The 22,388-nt window shown below is 34.6% G+C and overlaps 3 protein-coding genes across 4 annotated transcripts; 1 reads left to right on the forward strand and 2 right to left on the reverse strand.

Annotated features, from left to right (window-relative positions):
* The first annotated feature begins 971 nt into the window (after nucleotides 1–971).
* On the forward strand, nucleotides 972–5,814 carry LOC125198389 (RING/U-box superfamily protein). 2 transcript variants are annotated; one of them, XM_048096753.2, is made up of 8 exons: nucleotides 972–1,202; nucleotides 1,369–2,780; nucleotides 3,168–3,286; nucleotides 4,030–4,626; nucleotides 4,712–5,018; nucleotides 5,120–5,285; nucleotides 5,370–5,469; nucleotides 5,562–5,814. In XM_048096753.2, exons 2-8 carry the CDS (start codon nucleotides 1,605–1,607, stop codon nucleotides 5,677–5,679), a joined length of 2,583 nt encoding a protein of 860 aa, XP_047952710.1. In that variant the 5' UTR covers nucleotides 972–1,202; nucleotides 1,369–1,604; the 3' UTR covers nucleotides 5,680–5,814. The 2 variants fall into 2 exon arrangements, with proteins under 2 accessions (XP_047952710.1, XP_047952705.1); XM_048096748.2 differs by having other exon boundaries at nucleotides 973–1,202; nucleotides 5,117–5,285.
* Nucleotides 5,815–6,330: 516 nt separating this feature from the next.
* Nucleotides 6,331–12,226, reverse strand: LOC125203211 (uncharacterized). The gene is made up of 8 exons (XM_048101523.1): nucleotides 11,996–12,226; nucleotides 10,112–10,297; nucleotides 9,904–10,026; nucleotides 9,249–9,286; nucleotides 9,055–9,169; nucleotides 6,987–8,984; nucleotides 6,853–6,908; nucleotides 6,331–6,756 (listed from the first exon to the last, which is right to left on the reverse strand). The coding sequence occupies exons 1-8, from the start codon at nucleotides 12,116–12,118 to the stop codon at nucleotides 6,594–6,596; spliced, it is 2,802 nt and encodes a 933-aa protein (XP_047957480.1). The 5' UTR covers nucleotides 12,119–12,226; the 3' UTR covers nucleotides 6,331–6,593.
* A 1,890-nt stretch (nucleotides 12,227–14,116) lies between these two features.
* HB2 (hemoglobin 2) lies at nucleotides 14,117–15,748 on the reverse strand. The gene is made up of 4 exons (XM_048117937.2): nucleotides 15,579–15,748; nucleotides 15,390–15,504; nucleotides 15,183–15,299; nucleotides 14,117–14,405 (listed from the first exon to the last, which is right to left on the reverse strand). Exons 1-4 carry the CDS (start codon nucleotides 15,674–15,676, stop codon nucleotides 14,262–14,264), a joined length of 474 nt encoding a protein of 157 aa, XP_047973894.2. The 5' UTR covers nucleotides 15,677–15,748; the 3' UTR covers nucleotides 14,117–14,261.
* Between the last annotated feature and the right edge of the window lie 6,640 nt (nucleotides 15,749–22,388).

The raw sequence follows: 22,388 nt of genomic DNA on the forward strand, positions 1-22,388 counted from the left end.
CACATGAAATTATGATGATTTATGACAATTAGTAATACTTATTAAAATCATAATAAGACGCAATATTGCTACCTCGTAGACCAACCAATCACATAATTACACCATCTATTTATCTACAATCCTATAATTATTTATACGCATATGTATGAAATTTATTTATAGCTGTGGTTGTTGGAAAGCACTATATTATTTGTTCATTTGCTTTTGATCAATCACCTTTTGTTTTATATGATAAAAAATTCTTTAGATAGACGTAATGGCTTTAATTCAATCAAAGAGGGGCAGTTTAGTAACTACACCATATATTAATGATTAGTCTTACTAATTTTTATTTGTGGAATAATATTAAACAAGTTATTGACTCATTTTCTTCAATATTAATAAACTAAGCTTTTAGTTCAAAATTTTGAAATTGGTTTATTAACTTCATTTTCTCATTTTTAGTAGACATTTTCCTTGAAAAATATACCCACAAAGTACTAATAAGGCTTTCTATATTGAAATACACATATTTTTAAAAACTATTACTACTCTCTTCATCTCACTTTAAGATACCCAGTTCGACACGAGTTTTAAGAAATGTAAAGAAAAGTTGGTGAAAAAAGATAGATGAACGTGGGTCATACTTTTTTATATTAGTTTTATAATAAAATGTGATTGAAAAAAATTAATGGAATGTGTGGCCTAATACCATTTATGGAATATTCTAATCGGAACTCCTAAAATGGAACACTAAAATATGGTAAACCGAGATTTATAAAGTGGGACAGAGAGAGTATTATGTTAATAAATTAAATAAATATATAAATTATATTGACTCTTTTCGATGAATGTAATTTAATGTAACAAGAAGTAAATTGCATTAAGAAATTACTCAATTAAAAAAAGATAATGAAGAATTATAGAAAAACAGAAAACAGAAAACCCTTTCATTTCGCTCCTTATAAATTTCCATGGTTATTTCTTCATCTTCTCCTCTCTCTCTCTCTCCCTCTCTCAATCGATTTTTTCTTACAGTTGCTTTCCTTTCTCTCTCTACCGCTATCCATTAACACACTCATACAGTGAAAGTTATACGTACAATTACTGTATGTATTTTATGTATTATTAAATTCGCACACTGATAATTATCACGGGAAAAGTTGGGTTTTTTTAATCTTTGCCTATTGCCACACTGCAATCGAAGAGATATAGCTTCAGTGGTACGTCTCCTTCATCAAATCAATTGCTGAATTTCGATATGCTTGCTGCTCAATCGCAATTTCATTCAATTTTAATTGATTTCGTTTATTGGATCTTAATTGATTTTGTAATTGAGCGGTGGTGTTAGCTGGAAATGGTGATGTTCGTCAATTATTGTTTGATCAGGTGGTGAAATGAGTCGGCTCAGTGGTTTGGAGGGGTTGATTGAGTACTATTCGATGAGAAATTGTGATGCCAAGCATGGATTGTTGGGTCTAGGGTTTGGTTTATTTCCTGTTTGTGGAAATTGGGTTTTTGTGTGAATGTGGTTTAGGGGTTTCTGTGGTTAATGTTTGAGTTTTAGGGCTTTCTGTTTGGGTGAATTGAGTTAGGAAAGGTAGCTATTTTAGGGTCAGTGAAGGATGGATGATGTGCGTCAGCAGTTGCAGCAGAAACCTGAGAGCACAGAGAACGATACTCGTTCAGAATTCGAGAGGGGTTTGGAGGAGCTTATGAATGGGCATTATGATGAGTACATGTCCTTTGCTTCCTGTAGCACTCCCCGAACAACTACTACTGAGGAAGAGGAGGATGAAGGGGAGCAGCTCATCAGGAGGAGGAGGAGGTCGGATCTCGATGGGGATGACCTGGCGGAATCTTCTGCTGCCAGGAGGCGTCACTCTAGGATTTTGAGCAGGTGGGCTGCCAGGCAGGCGCAGGAGATGATGACTACGATGGAGAGGAGGAACCGTGAGTCAGAGCTGATGGCGCTTGCGGGCTTGCATACAGTGTCAATGCTTGACTCGTCGTTCCTGAGGGAGACAGAGTCTCCGACTTCGAGGCGTCAGGGGAATGTGGAGACGCTCAGCACCCGAGCCTCATCTATCTTGCAGATGTGGCGGGAGTTGGAGGATGAGCATGTGCTGGACCGTACTCGGGGGAGAGTAAGAGAGAGGCTGAGGCAGCAGAGGAGTGTCGGTTCTAACACAAATGCGTCTATAAATACTGAAGAAGGCAGGGAGGGTGAGAATCAGGGTAGTCTGGTTGATGCTACTGAGAGTGAGAATGATTATGCTACCTGGACGCATGATCAGTTGGGCCCTCAAAATGAGAATAGAGACCATGACAGTTCTAGTCGTGAGCAATCACCTGACCTTGGAGAAGTTGAAAGGGAAAGAGTGAGGCATATTGTTCGTGGATGGATGGAGAGTGGTATTAGTGATACTTCCTCCAATCTTATACAGCGGAATGATAGTCCAAGAGCTGAATGGCTTGGAGAAACGGAGCGTGAGAGGGTTAGGATTGTGAGGGAGTGGATGCAAATGACAAGTCAGCAAAGAGGGTCACGCAGTGGACGGAGGGAAGAACGGGATCGGGATACTAGGACTGGCAACCAAGGTGATGGTGCTCGTGAAGGGTCTGCTGCTAATCATGAAGAAAGTCAGCCAGAGCATATACGCAGGGATCTTTTGAGGTTAAGAGGACGGCAAGCTTTGCTTGATCTGCTTGTGAGGGTTGAAAGGGAAAGGCAGCGGGAACTTCAGGGTTTGCTTGAACATCGCGCTGTATCTGATTTCGCTCACCGCAATCGTATTCAGGTTCTTTTATACAAATAGTATTTATACTTTAATCTATGGTTAACTTGGGTAAGCTATGCCTGCATAGGAGAACACTTCATCATTGGGTGAATAAAGTTTACATTGCTTATCTTATGAAGTTTCAATATCATGATAGTTTATGCTGGATTAGCTGTGATATTGTCTTTGTATTGATAAACAACTCCTGTTTCATGATTTTCTATGGTGGGAAGGCCTTTTAGGAATGGTATTATACTTTTAGGAATGATTATATACTTATATCTTGATCTGCCATTCTGGGCATTTTAAATTAGTGTGTTAGTATCTTAATGCCTCCCTGTTATTCGTACAAACTTGTTTATCCTGTGCCACTAAAAGACTACTCTGAAGGACATTTTAAATTTTCAGTCACTTCTTAGAGGCCGGTTCTTGAGAAACGAGAGGCCTGTTGAGGAAGAGAGACCACCTTCAGTGGCGGCTGGTGAGTTGAATCAATTAAGACAGCGAAATACGGTCTCTGGAATGAGGTATGCTTTATTCACGAGCGTTCTATATTTTGATATATGGCTTTCCTTTCCTTCCCTTTCTTTCATCTTTTGCTTTTTTTGTGTGTGTTTTATGGTAGTCTGAGTTGCTTATGATATACTGCACCATTTTAGTCAGTTCAATTATTTTGCTCAAGAAGTACCACAGATACTCAATTCCTATTGCATTTTATGGTCAAAGGTTTTGATTAAGCTAAGCAATGGATCGACAGCTTCTCCTCTTTCAAAAGTCAAAATTCATTTGTGGAATTGATTGAATGCATTCTTTGTTGCATGACATTGTAGATTGCTGCTAAGATATTTACAAATTAATATATATGATGAACCTAGCTTACAGTTTACCCAAATTGTTTCCTCTAGTGTTCAGATCCTGAAAACTGCAACTCAATCAGAGGTGATTTCAGAATCTTAAATTTAACTGCGGCTAAGAAAATAGTGTTTGAGCTAGTGATTTCAGCTACTGCACTCTCTACCGAAGTTGAGGAAAATGTTCCCGTTTAGAAATGATATTATTGTTTTTGGAGGCTATAGAATTTCTTTAAGAATCTATGTGGCTAAGATAGTCTATTGAACTGTGAATTAGATCTCATTTTTGCTTCTTAATGTTTACTCTAGTAAGCATGTTTTAATATTTTTCCGGTAGCAATGTTATTGTTGGCATGGGTTCATCATTCTCATTGCATAATAGAAGTTTGTGATTTTGATTTGGTGTTGTTTCCATTTAGGGAAGGGTTCCGTTCCAGATTGGAAAGTATAGTTCGTGGACAAGTAAGCAGCCATCCAGAGACTTCTCCTAACAGTGGCAACATTGATTCTAGAAACGATCAGAGTAATACAAATGCTTCACACGAAGTGCCTCATGGAAATCAAGAAATTGGTGCTCAATTTACAGATCGAATGGGGAATATGGATCGGAGTCCTGCTGTTCAAATTACAATTCAACATGTTGCACCTGATCAAGGAAGGAATAGACAAGGTCAGATCGCTGGAGATGAGAGAACAAATGTACAACAATCTGCACAGAATGACTCTATTGGACGTATATATGCTTCAGATGGCATAGGACGAGATGTGCAGCAAAATCCTGCATCCGACTGGCCATCTGAAGAAGCAGTGGCCCAAGATGGAGGACAGCGTCATTTACCACAAAGCCATGAGGTTTGGCCTGATGATGGCTCACGAGAGGCCGTGGACAATTGGTCGGAAGGGCCTTCAGACCCTCCAAGAATGCGACGATCAGTTCCTTCTAGGAGAGCCACCAGGTTCCATCCTCCAGATGATGATAATGTGTACAGCATGGAACTCAGGGAACTACTGAGCAGGTTATAATCTCATATTGTACGAGTCTTGATCTTCTCGTTTTCTAATTTACTCTATTTTAAACCCGCTTTCTGTAACTTCTTGTAGGAGGAGTGTTTCCAATCTTCTTCGTAGTGGTTTCCGTGAGAGCCTCGATCAGTTGATTCAGTCATATGTGGAAAGGCGAGGAGGGGCTCCTATTGATTGGGATCTCCACAGGAACTTGCCCCTTCCTCCATCACCTGAGAGGGATGACGACCAAGAGAATGACGAGCCGAACGAAGATCCACGCGATGCCACTGCTAGACCTTCGCTAGTTTTACCTACTCCACCAGCACCACCACCACAACCTCTTTGGCACCAGGAATTGCACCATTCTGGATGGTCTCGTCATAGTGCTCATCGTTCAGAGCTTGTATGCTATCCACCCTCACCCCATCTCTCGTTACACTGTTCATTGTTCAGAGCTTGTCTTTAAACTCCTCTGACACACTCGATCCTTCCAACTTTCAGCAGGAATGGGAGATGATGAATGATCTACGAGCTGACGTTGCCAAACTACAGCAAGGAATGAATCACATGCAGCGGATGTTGGAAGCTTGCATGGATATGCAACTGGAACTCCAACGATCGGTCAGACAGGAAGTTTCCGCTGCTCTCAATCGATCACCTGGTGGACAAGGTATGCACTCGTGCTGCTAAGCCACGTAGAACCCTACTTGTTACCGTTGATTGTCAACAATCACAACTTTTTCTGTAAATGCAGGGGCTGCTGAGACATCAGACGACGGGTCAAGATGGGGCAACGTGAGAAAGGGCACCTGCTGTGTCTGCTGCGATAATCACATTGATGCCCTACTGTACAGGTATGGTTGTTCTCGAATACACGATCTTCGTTAACTCAAGACAGTTACTGGTTCTCTTTGGCTCTGGCTTATATTTCTGTCTCTGTGCATAGATGTGGGCATATGTGCACGTGCTCGAAATGTGCAAACGAGCTGGTACGCGGAGGAGGGAAATGTCCGTTGTGTCGAGCGCCCATTGTCGAGGTGATTAGAGCTTACTCCATACTGTAAAAAAAGATGTAGAGAGGAAGAAATAAGGGAGGTTTAAACAACTGTGGTAAGATATATGGTGGAGTATGGAACAACAATTGGCACTAATTGCTTCCTCATTCAATTCGTATATAAATTAATGCCAATTCTTTTTAAGTATGCGTGTTGACTCAATTTCTGGTTAACCATGTTGATGGATAAATGTTAATTTCATTTCTTCCATTTACCCAATGTTGTTTCTCTCTAATTACTAGTATAATTACAACCATGAAATTAGCTAATTGCATCAAATTATAATAAAGAATGTGCCCATTTACTTCAGATTTTGAGGTTGGACTGTTTACACGTGAATATTTCAACACGCCCTCTTCGTGCACAAGTCCTTCGTACGCTGTTAATATCCTAATAGAATCACTAGTGCTTTGTCGAATTCACATTTGGTTCGATACCATGTTAGATTTTAGTATTTTGTTAGGTACACGCTCATTCATTGAAGTGTATCTGATACGTGATACAACCAAGTCATGGTTAGGTTTCATCTGAAAATCAATTGGTGAATAAAGAAGCGGTTCTCGTGGAATTCAATTTGATCTCTTTTTACTTCATATTTTCAACAATTGACAACTCATATGTGAATATTTAAATGCTCGTTACAATTTCAAAACATGAAAATGTAACAAACAAAAATCTTTTACATAAAGAATGCTCTTTCAAACTGTACAAACAAAGTGAAAGTAAAAAAATGTTGAAGCCCCATTCTTCTTCAGACATATTCATTCACAAACAACACAAGAAGATGTTGATGGTACCTCAAAAATCAAATGATTATCTACTTTCTCAAAACTTCCTCAAAATGGTTTCTTGCATCAAGAATCATGGCCCTTTTCATGCTGGTTTCTTCCTAGAAACCGGCATGAACCGAGGATCGTTGAGCTCTAGACACCAAGAGCTCTGAGTTTCATCACAAGCTGCTCGCGTTGATCCTCCACCTCCGCGTAGTTTAGGCTCATATCAAAGTATCGCTCCCGAATCTCTTGCAACTCCGCCTCGAGCCGCTTAATCTTGCTTTCATCTCCTCCTTTTGCACTGTCAACACAACTAAAAATCCAACCCCAACTCTCATTCTTCCATACCATGCCTTAAAAAACTACTAAAAGTCTAAAACAGAAATGTAATGAGTAATATATACAATACCTCTCAAGCTGTGATTCACACTCCATATTGGCCTTCGCAAGTCCATTCTCGCGCGTCTAGAAAGAGACGAAAGGCGTTAGATCTGTCACGTTGCAAAGACAATACACAACAAAGAGATAGATTGAGAGATCAACCTGAACTTGAGGTCCATGACATTCTGAAGTAGATTTACGACATCCATCTTCGTCTCGTCTTAGAGTCTCAAGATGTTTAACCTTCATCAGCAGCTGACTGTTGACAATCTTGATCAGATTCAGCTCATTCCTCATCTCTGCATCCTGCACACACACTGCATCTCTTGCTATCAAATCCCCCTCGAGCCGGAGAATCTTCTCCTCCAACGCGCCCCTCCTTATCCTGCAGTCCTCCTCATTCCACACCGCCCTCTTCATGCTACGAATCTCCTCAGCCATGGATGCATTCGCGCGTTCCATCTCCTGGTGATCCCTCGAGACAGACCTCAACGAGGCCTCAAGCTTCTGGCTCCGAAGCCTCATCTCTTGCCCCGACACTCTCAGCCTTAAAACCTCCTTCTCCACATCAGACGCCTTCTCCAACCGCATATGCAACAGAGAATTCTCCTCAGCCAGACGAAGCCTCTCGCCCTCAGACACCTCCAGCCTCGAGTCCAACTCATCGATGATGGCTTTCACCTTCGATTCATAGTCAAGATCTTCAACATCTTCTTTGAACTCTCGTAACGTTCTAGCCTTCGTCTCCAAAGCCAAACACCGGCTCTGGAGCTCCCGTTTCTGCTCCCTCAGCTCCCCATTGAACTTGTGCACACAGTTGCATTCCTCCATCAGCCTCTCGGCCGTGGCTTGAAGCGTTACATTCACTTCGACTAACGCCACACGCCCTTCCTCGGCCTCCAACCACTTTCTCTCCATTTCACTCAACTTCTCCCTCATTAAAGCCTTCTCTGACTCAATTTCCTCTCCCAATCTCTTGACATGATCCTCAATATCCACGCGTTGTGTCTCCGACTGCTGCAGCTCCACACGCCTCGACTCGTTCATGTCAGTAAGGTACCTCAGCTGAGCTTCTAAACCGCCAACGCGCTGCAGCAAGTAGAGATTCTCTCCTTGCAGATCAGACAAGAGCTTCATCAGCTCGGTTTGGTCCATTTCGTCCATCGTTTCATCCAAGGACTCAGACACGAAGACGCCATCATCGATATCAGCAATCTCTTCTTGAAGAATCTCACTCTTTTCCTCAAATCCACAGCTTTCCTCATTGCTAATGTTAGACACATTCATCCTACCTTCCAAATTCATGATCTTGTCTTCCTTCTGAGCTAATACGCGCGTGCAATCAACGACAAACTCCTTGACAACGCGCCTCCACACCCCCTCCTCGATCTCCGCCTCTATATTCCTCTCCTGCAATGCATTTTCAAGGATCAAACACCATAAACTGCTGTTTTCCTCATCCAAATCACTACCATTTGCATTCTTCGATTCATTCAAATCAACACTTGATGACTTGTTAGCAGAGATAGAAAGGCTCTCTATCTCAAGCTTCTGCTTCTCTATAGTCTCCTCCATCTCCTGAAGAATCGCGATCAGCTCAATGTTCGATTCTCGGGTTTTATTGAGCTGAGAGAACAGATTCTCATTCTCCTCCCTCTGAAACCTCAACTCCTCCTCCAACTCCTTCTGGCCTAAAAATGAACACCTCTCCTCCTCAAACAAGGCCTTCGTGTTTTCGATCTCTTGAGTGAGCTCTTGGCACTCCAAACGCGACGAGGCAAGCTCCATATTCAGCCTTGTCACACACACACTCTGATCAGACAACTCATCCCTCAGCCTCTCCAAATCCAGAGACAACTTCCTTGCGTTCTGCTCCCACATCCTCGCCTCGGCCTCAAATTCATTACCATCGTCGTTATCACCATCAACAGCAACTCCTTCCTTTAAAGAAAGATTTGGCTGAAGCAAAGTGGCTGCAGCATGGCAAGATCTTCTGAACTCCTCCCTCTGATTCCGGTGAAGAGATCTAACTGACCTCACCGAGCTATGGCTCCAGCTCTCATTCGAATCAACTGAGTCCTGCCTTCCAAAGCCGTGGGAGGAGTAGCTGCTCTGCCTCCCCACAGAATCATCCATGGAGTCGAAGCTGTAGCGCGTCTCCTAAAATCGACAGCATTAGGCCATGAGTTATCATGAAATGGGAAGTTTTTTAGCCAAAAAATGAGCTTACTTTGTTGTTAAAGTTGTTTTTGTTGAAAGAGTCTGATGCTTCAGATTGATTCTCTATGCTTTCATGATCTAAACTCTCATCTTTTGCTGCATTCATGGCTCTCCATTTCTCTTCCCTTTGCATTAACAATTACATAAAAAATGTGAGGAAAAAAGATTACATTTTTTAAAGATGTTAACAAGATTGTGACAAACCTTGGATTGGTTTTTGGTGTGAGGCATTTCACTTCAACCTACAAAGAAGCAACAATTTCACACATTCATTAACTAATGGTTTTACAATAGAGCAAATCATTTCACAATGAGGGCAAAAGAAGACTTTTCAACAGTTTTTCCAACAAGATTTTTATTGAAATCATACAAAAATTAAATTCAACTTAGAAAAATTAAACAAATCTCCAAATATTCTTGATTCACATATTTCACCAAAATAATTAAACTTCAAAAGATTATGATTCAACGCAAAATTACTAAAACACCCCTAAAAAATAAAAATAAAAAATTTATTTTTAGTTCGGTTTGATTTTTCCATTTTAATTCGTCCATGTGCTCCCACTATCATGCAAGTGACAAAACTACGTCTCTATAATACTAATAATACTTCTTCATCTAATTTACTTAAAATTCCCAACTTAGCTCCCAAAAAACTTTTTTTTCTTTTTGTTTTTTTATAAAAAATGCTCAAAGTCAAGAGCTGGCGAGCAGAGTCTATCATATCGATGACAATACAACTAGAAGCAAAACCCTCACATCTCAAAAGTACACTAGAACAGCAACATAAACGCGAAAAACGTAAAAAAAGAACGAACTAACTAACAAACAATTATATTGAAGCACATAGCAAACTTACTTGTAAAGCAGTCCCATAACTGCATTTTTTGAGAGGCAATGTAACTAACACCGGAGATTCCGAGCTCAAGAAAGCTGCAAGATTCAGTTCAACCTCTCCAAGAATACTAGATTTTGAAGATCCCTATAATAATGAAATACCATAGAAATGTGAATCTTTGCTCATATTAGAAAAGAGACAGAATCTTCTAGAAAATGAAGTGTCTAACCGTTGCAACAAGGAATTTGAAGAGACATTCCTCCAAATCAATGTCTGAAATCCATATTGATTCTGCAAAGGTTTCTGTCCAATGGCAACTCCCATTTTTCACATTTGCCTTAACCGATTTACGCACTGTCTTTCCTGATTCTAGAGAGATGAGAGAGACGTAGATTTTGTCCCATCCTTTTGGAACCTAACACATCAAGAAAGACACTTCAATTAATTTTTATTAATGGAAACAATTGTTACAAAAGATTTATTAAATTTTGTGACGTTTATGTTGTCATAAATTTTACTACAATAATTTTGATTAGGCTTTAAATGAACTGTCTTCATAGAGAGGGCTCGCCAGTGGGCTTGGATCCTCTGCTGTGGAAGAATCACAGCAGGGGATGCTGTTGCTCACATCCCAATTTTTAAACTTAAAATATAACACTTAAACAAAAAAAATAAAAATTTTAAAAAATTGGGATGTGAGGAACAACCTCCCCTGCATCTGTGATTCTTCCACAGCAGGGGATCCAAGCCCCTCGCCAGTCAGCCGGGCCAGTAGTTTAGGGCCGACGGACGCAGAAAAAAATTGACATGGGCTATGTTTTCTAAAATGAAGCCAATAAGTATATTTTTTTGGGTGATTTAGATTAAGGGGGTTTGCATATTAATTGAAATAAATTTTGATAAATTTAAAGTATTTGCAACATCTTTATTTTTATTTTTTAACATTAAACTTGTAAATTATACAAAAGTATAAAGAAGAATGACTCATTTCTCCTTTATATATTAAAATGATTATTATAACAAATTATGTTTTGATTTTTGTGTAATTTATAAACCGATGAACTATATATAGAAATTTCTATAATATAATAAGTAAATATATGAAAATTTTGAAAAATGTGGGACATATGACATACTACTATCTATTTACGAGATGTGAAATTGAACCACAAAATGTGGATTTTAACCGTATCACTATTATCCGGAATTTTGTTTCCAATTATAGCACCACTTTAGTCAAAAAAGCAATCTATCATAACTTAAATTTTTGACAACATTTATTGGAGGTGACGAAATACTCTATAGCAAAACAAATAAAGAGGCCTAAATTATTGTCTTGAAAAGGAGAATCAAGTAATAACCAAAACTCATCTTTTATTGGCTATAAGTAGTAGTCCTAACCACCATTTTATTGGCCTAGGTCCACTTTAGTAACAATATAGGCAACTATATAACTTCTAGATTCAAACATATTCATTATCACCAATCAACTATTAAATCAAATGATGCTAAACTCTTTTCACTACAGTCTACAAGTAAAAAATTTAGTAGTTCGAATATATTGTCACGTGGTGAGTTCAACTAGTTTTAACAACAAAATACAAGGAAAAAATTAGAAATTATATAATATTTCTATAATTATGATTAACTGGACATACCACGCCACGTGATAATGTTTCCTAACCACTAATTTTACTCTTAACTACCCAATTTCCACATTAATTAGCTAAAATCTCACATTTTTTGCAATTGTGATTGACTAAACACGTACGCCGTGTGATAATATTTTTCAGACAACTATTATTACTCCTTAACTATCCAATTTCCACATCAATTAGCTAAAATCACTCACATTTTCTAACATATTTCACCAAATTGCTAAATAACCAAATACTAAAATATTTAATCTATATAAATACAAAAGACAACCTAGTAATTGGAAATTCCCTAACCAGCCCATGTTACTACATAACAAAATGGATAAGAAAGCATGTGAAGAGAATCTACATCAAACCAACTCAAGATTCCCTTTAAAAAAGCAATCTTTTCAAAATTGGAAAAGAAATCAAGAAAGATAGATACACATACATACACAAAATGAAAGGGAAAGAACCTGAGTTGCTTGAATTTTGGAGAAAGTGAAATCAAATTTCTGAGCAGATGCATCTGTGGTGGCTGATGAGTAAGATGATGAGGACTTGTGCCTGTGAAGCCTGAAAATCTTCTCTCTTATCATTTCTCAATTGTGTTTTTTGTGTGTGAGATATTTCCTTCTGTAATCACTCTATACAATTTAGGAGAATAAATGAAAGAAATGTGTGTGTTTGTGTTGAAGAGAATGTAAGTAATAATGATGTGAATTGGTTAAGTAGAAGAAGAAGTGATGAGGGATATGGTCAGGCTGGTGGGGTGGGTGGGGTAGGGGGGGTCTGGTTTATGGAGTTATTACAGTTGGTTTTAGTTTCTTGGATTTTTGCTATGTCTCTCTCTCCACCAAATTTCATTACTTCTTACCAATTCAATCATTGTTTAACCTATTCATTGCAAGAGATTAATAGTTGTGTTGCTTTCTCTTATTTTATTATGTTGATTGAGTCTTGGATGTTATGTCATAAATTGATAATTGGATAATTATAAATTACTAGTAATTGCTTTCAACATTAAATCAATGTTCTTTAGTAAAATCAATTTTATTATCCAATTATAATGCTCAACTCTTGGCTACCCAATTCCAACACATGTAGTCTACATTTGTTTTTCTAATGTCCTTCAACAAAATACTTTTCCCAACTATTTAAGATTTTAGTTGAACGAAGTGTTGCAGTTCTAACAAACATTAAATAAAGGGTAAATGATAATTTTCCTAATACATTTCTAACAAAAAGTGAATCATAATTGGATTATTGGGGCAGATAAGATTAATAATTGTGACAAATTAATTATTGTGAAATCTATTACTTAACTCAAATGCAACTAGTGACTATGAAAAACAACTTAGTTGTCAAAATGATTCTCCTCTAATCGAAGATTATTAGATTTAGTAAGTGGACTACTAATTTAATATCTTATTTTAATTATACAAGAGAAATATACTATTGATCCCCAATTGTAATAAAAAAACTCATAGATTTTCAAGTAAGTGAACTTTATTGCTTTTTGTGTTAACATTTCGCTTTCGACTATGCTTCCGAGTACTTTCATGTTGATCCATATATGTCTTTATCATAATTTATTTGGAAATTATACTAATATATATTATTAACAGATATAGATTATAGACATAAATTGAGACTATGACTTATGAGGTCAAGTAGAACAACCTTATCTGAATTTTCAATTTTGACTCAAGACCTCAATATAATATCTGTTATCAATTTAATTTAATTTCCATGGCTCGAGTGTATGTATTAGATCAAAGAAAAAAAAAGATCATTTTAAAATTTCAAAATTTTGAACAATGGCCTGAATGATGTTAGAAATAGTGTTTTTTGAGGTCCATTAAGGTAGAAATTGATGGGCAGCCCACATTACTAGTTTATGGCTTGATTTGTGTTGATTAATTGGGCCAGATATTTATATCCGAAAAAAATCTCATTTTAGATTTTCATGATATAATTTTGCTTTAGGCTTTGGGTTGATGTGATTTGAATGCGTTTTTGTTCATTTCTGCTGTTGACTGTTTTTTTTATGTCTTACTTTGGTGTTAGTTGTGTTTTAATCCCTCATTTCCGTACTAATTGTCATTGTTAGTGTGGACACGAGTTTAAGAAATGTAAATAAAAGTTGGTTGAAAAAGTTAGTAGAATGCGAGACTCACTTTTTTATATTGATTTTATAATAAAATGTGAGTGAATTGAGTTAGTAGAATGTGAGATCTACTTACCATTCATGATAAAAATGAAGTGTGAGTGTGACAAATATTGTGGGACGGAGGGAGTACTTTAATCGAGATGTCTGTCTCTTTGTTCGTTGCCTATTGTCACAGGTATTTATCTTTCCATTTATTACGTATGATTTGTATTTTATTCTTTCCAGTTTCATGGGCAAATTTTGTTTGGATTTGCTTTGACTTGAACATTTTGTAATTCATACAAAAAACGATAGCAGTACAACTTCAGCAAAATTTTCATTTGCCTCTTTTTTTTTTTTCGGGATGTGGTGATCGGAGTTTTCATCGGCAAATCTAATTATTCATTGATTTATATGTAGACAAATCGAAGGATGAGACAACTCATATCCAAAACCAGGGATAGATTAGATGGAATGAAAGTCATAAAATCTAATTAAAAATTGAAGGATGAATGGATAAATTAACCTCAATTGGCCACTAGTGACATACTACAAAGTTTATTTGATTTTGAGCGTAAATTAGAGGATTATTAAGCAGATGCTTCAGCTTTCATCTCATTCCTGATTGCCGTTGCTAAGTGATCGTAGGCGTCCGCCCACGCACCACTCATCTCTTCGCTACATTTCTCTCCCATCGCCTCTTTAATGGTTCTCAACAACGCTTCTTTCACAACCTATATATTTATATAAAGAAATTACTATATTTTATCATGAAAAAGGGAGACACATAGCTGAAAACTATGCATATAGTAGCCAAATTATATGTAAGTGGAGAGAAAAGGGAGCAAAAACAAAAGTGATAAAAACAACGATGATAAGACTTAATTTCCTCTCATAATTTTTTTTTGAACGAATGGAGTATAGATAGAATCATACTATAGTTATGTGCTAAAAATATAAAATTAAAAACGTAATGGTTTTAACGTAGAAACGAATCTCATGATGTATTTCAATAATAAACTATTGTAAGTACCCCACAAATCAGCGCGGACAAGAGGTAGGATGTCAGGGATGTCTGTGGGGGTGTTCGCCACAATAGCGGACAAGAGGTAGGACGCCCAGAACACGGACGAGCTCTTGTCCGTCACCAAAAACGGACGTCCCATTTTTTTATTATTATTTTATTAATTTTTTTTATCTATTTTTTTATTTATACTCAATATTTACATTTCAGTGCATTTTTTTTTATATATGTTAAACACCAACAATTAAAACGAATTAATCGTATTTTTCAATTTATTTTATTGGCTAGAGCGTCGGCTAGTCCTAGTGCTTGTCCACTATTGTGCAATGAGATGTCCTAGTAATGTGGCAGTGCAAAGTGATATCCTAATAACGTGGTAGAAAATGTTTTTGGAATGTCCTAGTGCTAGTTTATTGGGATGTCCACATTGTCGTGGATGCTATAAGACTCACCATCTTAAATTAAATAAAAGCAAAAAATGATTTACCTCGAAATGTGGGTCAATGACTCCTTTTTGAAGATGAATAGATCCCAACCACTTGAGAGTTGTGTCTGCCACCACTACTTCACCTTTCTCATGTAGCTGAATTGCTGACTCACATGTCTTTCATCAATTTCACCAAAACAAACACCAATCAATCAGCATTACCAATTTTTCAATATTCAAAAATATTGAAAATATAGAGACACCAACCATCTTGAAAACCTTAACAGCATGAGCCTTTAGCTTTGGATTATTTTGTGGGATTTCATCAGAGTCTTTGAGAAATGAAAACATCCCCTTAGCTGCTGGTGCAATCTCCAGAATTCTACAATTATTTAAATCCAAATTAATCAAATTTAACACTAAATTATTAAGAGAGAAAGAGAGAGATTTACATACAGAGTGAAGAAACGAAGACTGAGATTAGGAGCATCATGTTTCATGACTTCCCATGATTCTTTAACTAATGCTTCTTGCTTCTCACTGAATTTCACCATCTCTTCCTCTCTATCTTGTTTGATTGATGCATAGATTGGAGTAATTTATAGGGAAGTAATTTATTTTTTTATGGAATAAGTTGTGGAATTTTTATAATTCAAAGATATGGTACATGGCAAGTGGGATTATCTAATAATTTTGTTTTTTTTTATTCCATTTTTTGTGGTCCACATTTGTACTAGTATTATCACTTTAATTTTTTATTTGATTTTAACTTGTTGTAAATGTTTTTTTTATCTAGTATTTGCCTCAAAGTTTGGTGGAGCTCATGTTCCATGGTTTGGGTGGAGAAAATGAATATATAGTACTATAAATTAATGTGGTTTTTACCTTTTGATTTCTTAAAAATTATGTTGTTACATTGTTTAACTTTACATAGTAATAGCACATGCACATCATTAATCCAAACAAAAAATGATTATAGTGACTGATTTATAAAAATGGAATGATGATTCATACATTCATTTTAAATATATGGCCGAATCCAAAGAAATGCATGGGATTTAAATTTATCCTCCCGTGAATATTTTAAAAATAATTTTACTTATTTTCAATAAAGTTTTAATCCGTATTTATTTACTCCCTCCGTCCCCAAAGAATATGCACTTTGGGTTCGGCATAGATTTTAATACAAAATTGGTAAAGTAAGTGAGATGTAGAGAGAAAAAAATAATTAAAGTATTGTTAGTAGGGAACGAGTCTCACCTTATTAGCGATAAAAGAGTTTTTATAATTGGAAAGTGCATATTCTCGTGGGACGGACTAAAAAGGAAAGAGTGTATATTCTTGTGGGACGTTGGGAGTATTTTTTATTTTGAAATAACTTATGGGCTAATGGGCCTTCGTCTTGTAATAAAATGGGTAGTAGGAAATGATTATACTTATGAGCTACTGGGCCTTTTCTAGTATAGGCCCAAGTACATGGGCCTTGGACAACTAAAGGCCCAAAACCAGTCATTACAAAATCTCTTTGAGAAGATGCTATATATATACTTTGACATAACAATTAATTGTTAAGTCTAATTAAATAAACTTTTTTAAAAAAACACAAATTCATAATTAGAGTTATCAAATATCTAGTTGAAATATGATACTTCACACGAACTAATAGTAAAATGAGTATTTTTTGGGTCAAAAACCTCAGAATTTAACTGGTGCTTCAATAAATACGATTCTATTTCGTAGAAAAAGAAATCCCAAAGTGAAATTAGAAAATTTCTTTTCCACAAAGTTTTGGAATAGTTCTTTGTACAATTTTCTTTATTTTTTTTTATTTAATTTGCACAATTAAAAGACACAAAGGTCACTAATAATTTGATGACTTTTGATAACATATTATCGAGGTTCATTTTGACTCCTTTTGCTTGTGTCCAATAACACTTGAACTATAATTGAATTTGTACTACTTTTGATAGACAAGTTTTTACCCTCGTTATAATTGATTTCTAGTGGTGCTCTAATAATTTCATTGGTGGACTAGTCCCATTTGATTTATTATTTAATATTTAATATTATCGCACATTAAAAAATTTATTTCAAAATTGTAATTTTAACCCTTTAAAAAGTGGAAATTTGAGTTTTGTACCAAGATATTAGCTCGAATAATGAAAAATTATATGGAAAATTATAATTCCACGTGGCACTGTCGAAGTAGAAGACGAAAATAAAGTCTTTAAGTCTATAAAATATGAGTTATATGTATCATCTTCTAAATTTCAGATCCAAAAAAAAAATATTTGTCCTTATACACAGATAGACATGATTTGACATTATATTAGTTTAATTAATAAGACAAAAAGATTGTGGGCTACAATTTCTGAGATGGGCTTGTATATAAATTATTTATGTAAATTATAGTATGATGGAGTACATTTTTTTTGATTATGATACATGCATATTTTAAATCGGTGATTTTGGCGGCTACAAAATAATTTATTCCTTGTTTTTGAATATTTTAAAACTTAGTTACCTATTCAATCATGTGGGTTCAGATCTAGTAATACCTAAATCTTAGATAGTATACAATATAAAATCTTGATCATTAATAGAGCAAATTTGGACAATCTAGCTAGACGCATTTCACTTGGTTTTTTTTTTTTTTTTTTTTTTTTTTTTTTTTTAAATCAGATAGAGGTATTAGGTATCATTATGAAAAGGAAAAAAATATAAAAAACCCATTAAAGATCAATTCCATAATTTTAAAAATGGAATTTACACAACAATTTTGATACTATTTTTTTAACCATCACATGACGATTAATTCCAGAGTATTATTACTCGTTTAAATTTATTGATATGACATGTACATGTCTAATCATTAAAGAGAAGACGGACAATGTTTATTAAACAACATCGTTTAAGTAGCCGAACATTTACATAGTATTCTATGCCCGTCATATTATACACAATTTCCTCCAAATATGAGAATACGAGACAATTAAGGAAAATGCTAAAATTATGCCACTCATTTTACGGAAATACAAGATCGACCAAAAATTAATCAAACTTGGTGAATTATTTAAATCAATTTATCCTTATAAAAATGAATACCGTTTATACGTACTTTGTGTTTAGCAATGAACTAGTTTGTGTTTAAGTCGAGCGTACAGTGGAGTATATGTTTATACATTTTTCATCACAAAAATAAGCCGAATTTCCTTTTACGCCCGTCTCATAAAAATAAAATAGTCTATATTTATTTATAAAACTTTTTTTTTACTTTATCATTTTTAGGTTCCACCATTCACTATATTATTTCAATTAGTATTTTTTCTTAAATCTCTCTTATTTTATCAATTAAATATTAAAATTGGCGTCATTCCTAATTAACCTATTTCTATGAAATTGATATTCCATCTCCTATATTTAAAATTTTTTAAAGGATATACCTATCCAATTTTTTTTGTTGGGCGGTCAAAATCAATGCCTCAATTTCAGCACTAAAAGCAATTATTTCATTTTCGTACTTTTTGGATGACACTATATGTGAATTTTTTTTTTTCTTTTTCAGAATATAGACTTATTTTTGGCTTAGTATGACTCTATGAGTATCACATCATTCGACAACTATATGTGTACTTTTCGACTGATGTTTTTGACTCAAGAGGATTCATAAATTACTACTCCACTTCTTTTAACTTTCTATGGTCGTTGCTTTCATCTATAGTTACATTAAAAATAAATAAATCTGTATAATCATAAACTAACCATAACTGATGTTTTATTAAATATATTAAAAATAAATAAATCCATACCATCATAATAAACATTATGTCATTATTTTTAAAGGTTGATCTTATCCCATACAATAAAAATTATTTAACGTGGATGCCACAATTATTGTAGATTAGTACAATTTTTTTAATTAACTAATATCATGATTATTTGGCATTCACATTAATTTAGGACAAACATAGAAAATGTCAAGCTGGCATTTTCTAATTGATTATATAGAAGCACATGGTCCCTTTAAGATAATGGTCCTATATAAGCACATCACATGAGTGTTGTTTCAATGCCATCCATATACACTTTTATGATACATTTAAATAATATGGTTCACCACCCACCCCCACTATTTGAGAAATTTGGTAACTGAAAAAAACCTTAAACTAGAAATTGGAAAAAGGTATAAGAAAGTATACACTTTTTTTGTGCAATTTAAACAAAATGTATAAAATTTAATTAATGTGTCATTTCAATTTCATGCGCTTATATTGCCATATTAAAGCTTATATGTAATTATAGATCTAGGATCAATGAATGTGTTATTTGAATTTTGGTTAAAAGTTATTTAGATGGATTTGTTGATTTTGTGTTTTTTACCTTATGTGGTCTGATTGAAACATCCAAAGTAAGAGTAGAGAGTGCTCACATGCTTTTGTGACTGAATTGAATTTTTAAAAAATTGGAAAAAGAGGAATTTTGAGGATATATATATGAGACTGCATATTCGAGGAGAGCATAACAGCTCATACAAACAACATAAATCTTTTTTTATGGTGTCCATGTCATCAGAACTCCAAGATTTAACGTGTTTAGCCTGTGGGTCACTCCTATCAAGTATTTCAGAGAACGTATGAGTGAGGACAACACACACTGAAAAGACTTGTGATGCGTGTGCGGATAGCCATCAGTCTGGGAACCGGATCGCTACAATCATATTCTTTTGGTGGATGAGATTAACAGATAACACTAGCACTTTTTATGCGGTACCCTTCTAATTCTTTTTTCTCGTGCTCTTTCGTTACCTTTCTTATGTAGTGATTTATAATACATAGTTTGTTTTTTTCGTTATACTGATTTTGTTGTTTTTTGATGTTTAAGTTCTAAACTAATTTTGTATTACTACTACTTTATTGCTTGCCAAATTTTGGCTCTAAGCATTTCTTTTATATGAAAACACCATTATTATTACTCCACTAATTATATATTCAACTTCTCTCTCATAACATAGAAGTATTATACTACAACTAGTTACCTAGGTAGAAGTATTCCAGTTTGTCTAACTTGAATATTGTAAGGCAATCTTGGTTCTCTTTTTATAAATAGAATCCGAACACCTAACTAATCAATATCGATCAAGTTTTTGGTACGTTCATTCGGTGAAAAAAAGCAATTTTTCCCAAATTATAAAATGACAATAATGGGGTCAATTCATTAAATTTGAGCAATGGAGTGATTGTTTGGACCACAATTCATTTTCAGCTTTCTAGTATTGTGTTCCACTATCAATTTGTTTTATATCATAAAACGAAAGTCGTTTTTGACGTTTTCTTCTTCAATATAAAGTTTTTTATATATTTTAAGGCTATTATAGCATTTCTGGCCGATCCTAAAAGCAAATTAGGTCCTCCTTAATGATCCGGGTGCAATCACCCGTTCTCGCAGGTCTCTTTGTGAATTCGAAGCGCGCTAACTTATAGTTAACCACATTGTAAGCTACATCTAAGGTGTAATAATTGAACTTTTGTTATTGAGAATTTCTTTTTAACTTGAGTGGAAAAGTAACATTTTTCCCTTATGCAAGACCCATAAATTAACTATGTTGGTTCCGACAAACATAGGTTAGAAGATTGTTTTATGGGAGTATAATTGTTTGCTTCAGTCAGTAAAAAATTGAGACAAGGTTGTTGGCTTATGAATTAAGCCTCAATCAAAAGTAATTATTAATTTTTTACACACAATTATTCCTCTGACTCGTACTTTATTTTTAACTATTCAATATTAATATATTTAATAATATAACGATACTAAAAAAATGAGAGAATGGGAGAGAGAGAGAGGTTACCCATCAATCATCTATAGATTTTCAACATTTTAATTTCATTGGGCATATTAATATGTTTGTGGAATACCTTATCTTGAAAATAACAACTTAATTATTAAATAACCAAAGTGATTTGTTCCTTTGTTAAAAGTACTAGAAATATAATTATAATTAGGAAAAAGAGAACAAGAAAAAACCAAGCTCAAAACATGATTTTAAATTGGGTTCATACTTTTAGTTTTTATTTAAATTTAGTACTATTATATATTTTGTCTTATTTTTTTTCTTGAGCACTAGGATGACCTCATGGCATGAGCTTTGGCCATTAGTATTATTTATTCTCTATTGTATTCGGTTTTTTATTTATATTTTTAGTTCACTTTTATAATAGGATTTCACATGCCGCTAAATCATTTCACTCACATTTTTTTAAATTAATATATACAAGTGGGATCCATATTCCACCAATTTTTCCTAACATATTTCTTAAAACTCGTATCACCAAGAAATAGGATTCATAATGGCGGACGGAGGGAGTACCTACGTAAATAAAAAAGTGTAACTATAAGAATATTTAATTAAATTATAACATATTTGTATCAAATATTTATTATGCTTTTAAGTATTTTCCAAAATTATTATGCTTCAGAGACCATTTATATAGTTAACTCTTTTTTAAAAATGATATAATATTAACTATTTTAAAGTAATATTTTCCTAAAAATTCATACCATACAAATGAAGTACAATGAGCATTTCTCTTGGAAAATGTGGAGATATTTAGTTTCATTCATTGAATTACATGAAGTATATCCCATCATAAAATTAAAGATGATGGATATATAGAAATAGGGATCACATATTCATGAATTTACAACAATGATTATCCCTTTTGTCAGAGTTGATTTTGGCACCTCAACCACATCCTTCCCCACCACACTTGTATTCAATTACAATTAATAATTAGGTAATTTTATTTATTTAAGTACGGCTTAATCTATCTACAGTATGAATGTTGTGAGATTGATTATGTTAGTAATAGTAGTAGCTAGCTAGTAAGGTAACCACAATAAATATAAATAATGACTGGGGTATTAATTAAATTAGCTCATATCAAAAGATTAAAATAATTAAATTATTTTCCTACTTATTATAAATAAACAAATAAAATAATGCCTATATGCTATATATAGAATTTAGGCAGCCATGTGATTATCACTAGTGGGTAACATGCCTATGTATACACTAAATTTAAATTGAATCTTACTGATTTTTCAATTTTTTATTTAAAAGTAAACGATGATTAATCAAGCAAAAAATCTCATTGTTTAGTGAACGTGTAGATATACTAAGCCACGATGTTGGAACTAATAAAATACTATACATGAATACTGATTTATATTATTTTACTTGTGTGAATATGTAGAGTAGAGTAAATTTTA

Source organism: Salvia hispanica, chromosome 2 (genome assembly GCF_029641045.1).
Source record: "Salvia hispanica isolate PSC_SH4W2 chromosome 2, Shi_PSC_v1, whole genome shotgun sequence".
Lineage (NCBI taxonomy): Eukaryota > Viridiplantae > Streptophyta > Magnoliopsida > Lamiales > Lamiaceae > Salvia > Salvia hispanica.